The 9431-nt window shown below is 42.8% G+C and overlaps 1 protein-coding gene across 1 annotated transcript in view; it reads left to right on the top strand.

The window, feature by feature from the left end:
* The window catches only part of SLC4A5 (solute carrier family 4 member 5), a 61723-nt gene extending 52668 nt beyond the window's left edge, over positions 1–9055 (top strand). The window contains 3 exon segments of the mRNA XM_081069062.1: positions 1719–1874; positions 4548–4615; positions 7152–9055. Coding sequence (XP_080925188.1) covers positions 1719–1874; positions 4548–4615; positions 7152–7314 — 387 coding nt within the window. The 3' untranslated portion in view covers positions 7315–9055.
* The last annotated feature ends 376 nt before the right edge of the window (positions 9056–9431 follow it).

Below are 9431 nucleotides of genomic sequence, written 5' to 3' on the forward strand. Positions count from 1 at the left end.
GTTGCATCTGGCCCCTAGATAACCCCACCAGAGGGAAGTGGCCCCAGGCCCCTGCTGGGGCGTAGTGGAGCCTGAGAACTAACACTCGGGGAAAGCCCTGGGTGCGCCCCAAAGCTGGAGATGGAGCCAAAGTGAAGACACGGGGGTAGAATTTGAAATGGGGCCTCCTGAGAGGGCACTATGTCAGTGATTTTTTTCTTTTCTTTTCCCATTTATTTACTTATTTTTATTAAATTGATTAGGGTGATAATGGTTAGTAAAATTACATAGGTTTTAAGTAATTTTATAATAATTTCTATAATACTTCATCTATGTATCACATTGTGCGCTCACCACCACCCAGAGTCAGTTCTCCTTCCATCACCATATATTTGACCCCCTTTACCCTCTTCTACCCTCTGGTAACCACTAAACTGTTGTCTGTGTCTGTGAGTTTTGTTTCTTTGTTTGTCTTGTTCCTTTGTTGCTTTTAGTTGTTTTTTTTTTAATTTATTTATTGGGGTGACAATTGTTAATGAAATTACATAATTTCAGGTGTACAATTCTGTATTACATCAACTATAAATCCCATTGTGTGTTCACCACCCAGAGTCAGTTCTCCTTCCATCACCATATATTTGATCCCCCTTACCCTCATCTCCCTCCCCCCACCCCCCTTACCCTCTGCTTTTAGTTTTATATCCCACATATGAGTGAAGTTATATGGTTCTTGGCTTTTTGTGTCTGACTTATTTTGCTTAACATAATAATCTCAAGATCGATCCCTGTTGTCACAAATGGCAATATTTCATCTTTTCTTATGGCAGAATAGTATTCCACTGTGTATATGTACCATATCTTCTTTATCCAATCATCTGTTGAAGGACACTTTAGTTGTTTCCATGTCTTGGCCACCGTAAACAATGCTGCAATGAACATCGGAGAACATATATCTTTATGGATAAGTTTTTCAGATTCTTTGGGTAGATACCCAGGGGAGAGCTTGTTGGGTCATATGGTAATTCTATTCTTAATTTTTTGAGGAATCACCATACTGTTTTCCATAACGGCAGCACCAGTCTGCATTCCCACCAACAGTGTATGAGGGTTCCTTTTTCTTCACAGCATCTCCAGCACTTGTTATTGTTTGTCTTGTTGATGATAGCCATTTTTAACAGGTCTGAGGTGATAGCTCATTGTGCTTGATTTGCATTTCCCTAATAGCTAGTGAAGTTGAGCATTTTCCATATATCTTTTGGCCATTTGTATGTCTCCTTGGAAGAAATGTCTCTTCAGGTCCTCTGACCATTTTTTAATTGGGTTGTTTGGTTTTTTGTTGTTGAGTTGTTCAATGTCCGTGAACAACTCATTAGAGTCACCCAGCACCTAGCGGTGTGTGCATTAACAGCCTACCAGGCGATTTGATGCAAACTCAAGTTTGAGGAGCACTGATTTAAAGAATAACTGTAGTTCTCCAGCCCATGGTCTCCACATGGATCCCCACCTCAGTTATCACAGGCTTGTCATTTCTGGGTCACTGATAGGCATTGTCACTCGACTGAGGGAAGCCAGAGAGGAACCAAGATGAGCAGGAGGTGAATAATGGTTTGTGGGAACTTTGATATGGCTCCAAAGACACTGACCAGAAAAAGTCCCTGAACACAGCTGACTGAGGGAGGAAAAACTGTGCCCAAGTTTGGGGCCTTGAGTCTGCCATTTTCTCTGAACTCTCACCACAGATCCTGGGCCTCATCATTGTCCGAAGGCTGCTGGACCTTATCTTCTCCCAGCACGATCTGGCCTGGATTGACAACATCCTCCCAGAGAAGGAGAAAAAGGAGACGGATAAGAAGAAAAAGAGAAGGAAAGGGGCCCATGAGGACAATGAAGAGGAGGTAGGGACAATATGAGGCCCGGGCCTAGTGGGGAGACCAAGAGACCCTCCCGCTACTTCTACCAACGCCAGGAATGGGGTGACTTCTCAGGTGGCCAGCAGCAACCTAGCCCAGGATGAGCTGAGACTTCTGCTTTTCTTGGTCTGGGGTGCTGAGAGTTTATGTGTTTATGTGAATATCCTCAGGATGGGCCAAAGTGAAAGAGCCCCTCTACCCAGGGAAAACTTGACCATGTCCACTCTTTCCTATTCCTGTGGGCTCTTGAGGCCATAATCAAGAGCAGTGCAGTCCCCTGAGGGAACGGGGCGGAGACTGGCTTCATCATGGAGGAGGCTTTGAAGACTGACCTCCAAAGAATGGAGCAGGCTGGCGGGAGGGACCTGATGGGGGCTCAGCAGTAGACTGGACTTCTGGACAGACTGGAAGGCTGGGGACAAGGTTTGCTTGGTCCTGCTCCTCGGGTACCAGGAGGTGGGGGAAGAGGCACGTCTCCTCACGGAAAGGAGGGTGGCCACATTCCCCAGATGCCTGCAGTTGCCCTGACTGCCCCTCCCTTCTCTCATGTCTCCTCCCCATTCCACCCCCAGAACACTCAGGGAGTCAACAGACAAGAAGCTAGTCTACAACTTACAGTAAATCACAAAATGTTAGGCAAAAAATTGTCTCATTCAAGTGCTCATTACAGATGTTGAATCAGTTCGCCAAAAAGGAAATGATTCACCCACGATGGACCTATAGCTAAATGTCTTAGAGGGAATTAGGAAAACCATTCCTGACTTTGAATCTGATCATTTCCAATATACTAAGCTGCCCATGACATCTCCTAATCCCATGCCTGGTTCTCATTCTCCCAATTTGACCCAAAACCACAAATTGTTCTCCTAGTGACCTTGCCTTTTGCAGACCAAAGCTGTTCTTAGGTAAATCCTTGTTGACTGATTGGTGGCAATTAAACCAACTTCTGACAGTAGTGAGAGACCAAAACATCCTTGGTCCTTAATTACTGTCGTCTTCCAGGAAAGGAAGAGGCCCGCCATTCATTCACATGTTTTTCATTGATGTCTTAGATTTCCCTAGATATGTTCTGAGAACAAAGAAACCAAGAATCGAAGTGCCTTTTAAAGACAAATATTTATTCTTTCATTGATTCATTCAATAAATATTTCAGTGGCTACCATGTGCCAGGGACTATTCCAGGGTCGGGAAAAATTATCTCTGGATTACACGATATTTGATGGAAAAACAGGATCCAATTTACACAAATTTATTTTACACATGTCTTTAAATGGCTGTGTGAGGTTCACTCCCAAATGACTGGTTACTGTGACAGTTGAAACTGTTCTGATGAGTAACAGTATTGTCCCAGAAGAGGACAACGGGCTGTGTGATGCCCCTTCATTGGGCCCGAGTATTTGCAGCACGCGTTTTTAGTCTGGAATGTAAAGGGGTGATAGTTTGCACACTGTGGATGTATGTGTTTCCCATCTTGGCAAAAGAGCCAAAGCTGTTGTATTGGTGGTGTTTATCAGCTTTTCCCACTGTTTCTCTCCAGCCCCAGTTCCCTCCTCCCTCAGTTATAAAGATTCCCATGGAAAGTGTCCAATCAGATCCCCAAAACGATATCCACTGCATTGCCAGTAAGTAAAACATACGGTGTCTCTCCCTTCCTTACTACTAATCCTTTATCTCTTCCTTGAGGAGTATCTACCTTTAATTCAGAGCATCCAGTGGTCTTTGATGTGAAGCACTCCTGTACTAGGCAGAGTTCAGAGACTTGGTCCACGAGGACTGGAGCTCCAACCAGATGGAAACCCCAAACCCACCCTGCAGACTCCATCAATCTTCACTTTAGTTTAGGCAAAACCCCTCATTCCTTCCTTTCCCCTGGTGCCCTCAGATGCCTGTGGCACCACCTGGCATTGTTTCAGACCACTTCAATCCAAACATGACCAGCTGAGCCTCCCATGTTTTCTAGTGGTTGTTGAGATGATTGAGAGTTCAAATCTAAGTTGAGTTGTCCTTTAGAGAAACAGGTAGCACTGCATTTGGATTATAAATTAGTCAGAAAGTTGCACTCTTTGGCCTGTGATTCTGTATGAATCACAAGCACCTTCCACCTGCTGCGAAGGAGGCTGCCTGGTGCGGGGATCAGGCATTGCTTAGGAAGACGCTGGGGGGTTCTATAGCTGCCTTTACCCACTCCCAGCCTCAGCTCCATATTGGTGGACGGTACTGTCATGGAGACAACACAGCTTGAGATCCCAACCTGAGTCCATTGTTCCTAATACAGATCTTGCCACTTTCCTCAAAGACCCAGATTAGGGATCCTGCCAGCCCCCAACGGCCCTTGAAGGGCTTCCCATCACATTCTCCATCAGAGGTACCTCTGAGTTTCTCACGCTTCTTCCCCTTCCTATTTGTATAATTCCATCCTCCTTTCTCTTTCTTTCCTGGCCCTCCCTATGCCTCCCCCATGCCCAACCTGGCTATGAGCCCCCTGGGTGAAGGAATAACCGAATTGGAAGCCTCCCAACCCTGTGAGGGCCCTGTGTTCCTCTGTGTAGTGTTGGCCATGGGGATAGAGAATAGGAAACAATGGGCGAGGGAAAGAGGATCTTCTCCAGTATAGTCCTCTAACCTGCTCCACATCTGACATCTTGATTTTCCTTCCAGGAAAAAGATCTTCCAGTTGGAGTTACTCATTCTGATTCTTCCTTCAGTGACTCAGACCTTGACCGAAGGTAACAGCCGTGAGGTGAATTCCTTGGATGTTGGATAAGAGACTAAGAAATGGCCAGGAAGGTTGAGGGACTAGGAGCTCCAAGACTACTCAGTGTCTCAGTAAAAGGCCTTTGTGATCTACTGCAGAGAGAAAGGCTGACAGGCCTGATTACTGGATGTCCAGTGACAAATCTGTCCTCTTACTAGCGTAATAACATGATCTCAACACACAATGGTATTCCACTTTAGAAAAGGGAATTATAAAATATTAGGTAAAATGAAAATTGAAAGTAAATACTGAAAAAAGAAAACACAGAGGAAAATTAGACATGACTTAAGTATATAAATTATTGAAAGTTAAATGAATTCTAAGGATCAAAACACCTGGTAATCTAAATACTCTGTGGAATAAAATAACAGCATGGTTAATTAGCAAAGGTCAGAAAGGCTATCAAAGAAAGCTAACTAAATAACAAAGATTAAGTGGAGATAAGAACAGTCCAGAAAGGAGTTCAGATCTGGTTTCCAGGAGCCCCCATGCTGACAGTGTGATTCCCACCTGTTCTAAATGAGAAGCCATCCATGATGAAAGTGGGACTACTTGATGGTTGAAAATAAGGGGGACTCAAAAATCGAAAAAAGCATTTCAGAGGCAAGAACACCGGCCTCAGTAACTACCAGGGAAGATGGTAGGGGAAGCCCTACTCCTACACTGCACCCTAAACTGAGCAGGAATCACTTTGTACTGGGTAGGACAATAAAAGCACAAGTTATCCAAGGTCTAGAGGCAGATAAACCTCCAGACGTAGATGGTGCTCTCACAAGAGATTTTAGGAAACATGTACGGGATCTTCTGAGTTACAAGTCAGAGTTCTAATTCCATGCTAGGGTGAGAAGAAACTTAGCACCAATACAAGGCTCCCTGAGCAGTGGGCCCACGGCGGCTCTAGCCCAGGAGTGTCACATGTCCAAATTAGGTCTCTGACTGCCTTCTTATCACACCTCCCCAACCAAGGCTCGTAAGCCCATAAAGTCGCTGATCTTTATATGCAAATGTATTAGGAGAAAGCAGTCTGTCTATCCTGATTTATTTTCATTTTAAAATGGCCTATACTAAATTGAATCTCTAATTGCCTTAATTTCAGTCAGTGGAGAGAGAATTTGGACCATGACAGGGCATTTCCAGAACCCTGTTCGATTATACAAAGCATGGGACAAGATCAGAAATGTAGAAAACTTGGTAACTGGCAACTGCACCTCCCAACTCCACGGGTGTTTTACCAAATCTATGAAAGCAGATGGAAGCAGAGACCACTACATAGCAGGATTCGGTTTCAGTGAAGAAACAGGCTCAGCAACGTGCTCTAGTTTAACACACGTTCAGCAGCCAGGACCTACCAGGCACAGCGCTTATGATCCCTGGGGATAGAGAAGACAGGCATGTAACAAAAACACACAGCGCCTGGTGCCTCGAACAAGAGAGCACACAGAAGAGGAAAGACAGTAGCCCAAGGGAGGGATTTGCCTTATCTGGAACGATAAACAGGAGCCTGCCAGATAAAGTGAAGACGAGAAAAGGGCATTTCAGGCTGTGAGCAAAGGCTGGAAACACCATTTGAAAACACACACACACACACACACACACACACGCACATGAAGACGGGGATGGATGGAGCAAACTACAAGTAAACAGTAGTGTGAGCATAGGAGGCCCTGTCTTGCCGTGCTAAGGAGCTTGGATTCTATGAGGTGTGGTCACAAAATACAGTGAATGTCTAAATTTTTAAAAAAAATATTACAGTAAAAGACACCTTGCCATTAATCCCCCTCAAAATACTCCCCCTCGCTTCAAACACACTTGTCCCATCTTTCTTGCCTCTTTCTGAAGCAGTCTAGAAGTCCTCTTCGTGAGTGTCTAGTTGCGCTGTTGTGGCTGCCTCGATGTCCTGAATTTTTTGACTTTGGGGAAGAGCCAGAAGTCACACGGTGCCAGATCCGGTGAATGAGGTGGATGAGGACACACAGTAATGTTTTCATTTGACAGAAATTGCCGTACCAGTGCGATATGTGACACGGAGTGTGGTCATGATGGAGGATGAAGGAAACACACTCACGAAAGAGGACTTCCAGAACTGCTTCAGAAAGTGGCAAGAACAATGGGATAAACATGTCGAAAGTGAAGGAGAGTATTTTGAGGGGGATTAATGGCAATGTCTTTTACTGTAATAAATTTCTTTTTATTTAAACATTCACCATATTTTGTGATCACACCACCTATGTTTTGAACACTGGGAAACCATGGAAAAATTTAAGCAGGGGAATCAGGGATTTGTGATCCAGAGAGTTCACTTTGGAAGCAATGTGAGGAATAAGTTAAAACAGGGTGACACTAGTGATGGCGACAGCTGAAGACCAAGCAGATAGGATACTGCTAGTTCCTATGATACGTTAAGAGTTCCTCAGCAAAGAGAAACTTGCATTAGAGCCCTGCTCTGAGGAATAGCATGAAAAACACCAAACACTCAATAAAGCATGCTATTCTTTTTTCTCATTCAGCATCACCTTGCACTTCAAAATTTCCTGTCCAGCTTCACCTGCTTTCAACTACTCACAGAGCCCCGTGTTCATGGTGCCACAGATGAAGATAGAAATGGAGTCAGACTGTGACTTCCCAGACATGGACATATATGGAAGAGGAGCCAGCGAGACCACCCTCTAGGACAGTGTCCCCCAGATGGGGCACAGAGGTAGGGCATGGTTTAGTCTTCGCTGTGAGGGTCTGGGGCACAGCCCGCACTTCTCTGAGCTTGTTTCCTTATTTACCAGACAGACCGAGTCATTATCCCACTTGATAGAAAAGATGTCGATGAAAAGTACGACTACTAAGGGGCAAAACTCTCACCTTCCCTTTGTAGTTATGAAAACAACTAAAGCTAAATGTTATACCTTATTTTCAAATACAGTCCAGCATTGCAATTATAACATTTCTTTTGAAATGAAAAAAATGCTTGACTCCCAAAGCTGTAGTTAAGATAAAGGGGCAAGAGTCAATTTTTATTTAAGTGATCAGTTGAGAATTTTTTTAAAGGTTAGATTTTTGTCTAGATGATCTTGAAAGAACTCTTAAAGTACTCGTACTTCAATAGAGTAAGGTTGGAAAATATTTTGCAATTTTGCATATTATGCAATGCTTAAAGGTCCTATCTTTTCTCTTCATCTCATTCTGTTTGCTAAGGGTTGTATGAAAAGTTTAAACCACCGGCATTTGGGTCTTGCTCTACCAGAAGTTTGACTGGGACTTTCCCAGATTGAAAAGCCTGTTCCAAAAGTCTGTTAGTGAAAGAACCAACACATTTGAGTGGATATGCTTTTAAAATAAACTAGTTCTCATTAGAGTAAAATCGCAAACAATGTTAAAACAACAAAATGGTCCTTTAATTACTGGTTTTTCATGCCCAGAATCAAATTTCCTGATGCATTTGGCTAGGTCCTTCTTGCAAGTTTTCAATGGCCTCATTCCCCAAGTCAAACTCCCATTCACATGAACAGTGCACGTTAGGCAGAGATGATGTCAAATTCTGGAAGATTATGACTTTGCAATATTAGGCTATAGTACTTTAAAGGAATGCTTCGACGCAAATGGGGTAGATTAAAACCCATTACTCATGAAGCAAACATTTTCCTCATGTAAACTTACGATCAGTCTTTATCTTTGATCCACGATTAACAAACTCAAACTATGTTTATTTAGTATGTGCCTAATAGCCCCAATGCATCTGACGTTTACCTTCTCCAAAACTATGGATTTGAATCTTGAGTAAATCATTTAGTAAGAGTTACTACATTTACTCAAGATGACAAATGCAGGTGCTTTTTCTTTATTCCTATTTTTTAGAGTAGCACAACAGTTAAATGTCTCTCCAATCCCCAGAGCCTAGAAGTGACTGGTCCATAGAAAGCTCTCAATCAACTGTTTATTAAGTTAAATCTCAGAGCTCCCTTCCAAGGGTTACTGCCAAGAGGTAAAGCTCTAAACCTCTATCACTTCTGATAGCAGAATTACTTAGCTGCTCACTAATCCAGAACCATCACCTGAGTTTAAGTATAAATTCTCTATCTGCATCTGAATCAATACTGGGAGAGCTAACAGTCTACCCTTAGCATTTCAGTTTTAAAACTTGGCTAATTTTCAATATCACTTCGTTCAAATTAAATTGTAGAAATGTTATGGATTCAGGAGTAAATGTGCTTGATTAATCAAACAAGCTAGAAAACTACAATGGTAATTTTTGTTGTTGTAAATTGATCACTATAATTTTCACAGTATATGTCATTTATATTTTGTATATACATAAACATTTTAGTTTTTATAGCTTTGACATATTACTTCTCCATGCAATAGGTTGGTACTTTTTTCCACTTGTAACTACAGTTCAATAAAACTTAATCCTGTCTGCTCATCTTGCTCCATGTTTAATAATTTAGGTCAGTCAGCAGGCATGGCTTATGGACACGAGCTACACCTCACAAAAACATCTCTAGCAAACTATTAGCTTCTTTCATCACTAGAAAACTATGAAAAGAATAAAGGCAGCTGGCAAAGGAACAGGAGGGAGTAGGTCAACTCCCCATTGTTCTCTTTTCTTTGCCTCAAGCTGCCTGGAGCAGGAGCTGCTTCTCCCTGTGTGAAAGCCAAAATTCCCAGTTCTGGTGGGAATACACAGGGCCCTAGCCTAGGCTCAGAACGCGTACCACAAATACCTTCTAATCTGTCAAATCAAACACACCAATTTTAAAAAGTGTGTGTGTATATATATATATATATATATATGTATA

This window comes from Rhinolophus hipposideros (genome assembly GCF_964194185.1).
Source record: "Rhinolophus hipposideros genome assembly, chromosome: 12".
In the NCBI taxonomy this organism is placed as follows: Eukaryota; Metazoa; Chordata; class Mammalia; order Chiroptera; family Rhinolophidae; genus Rhinolophus; species Rhinolophus hipposideros.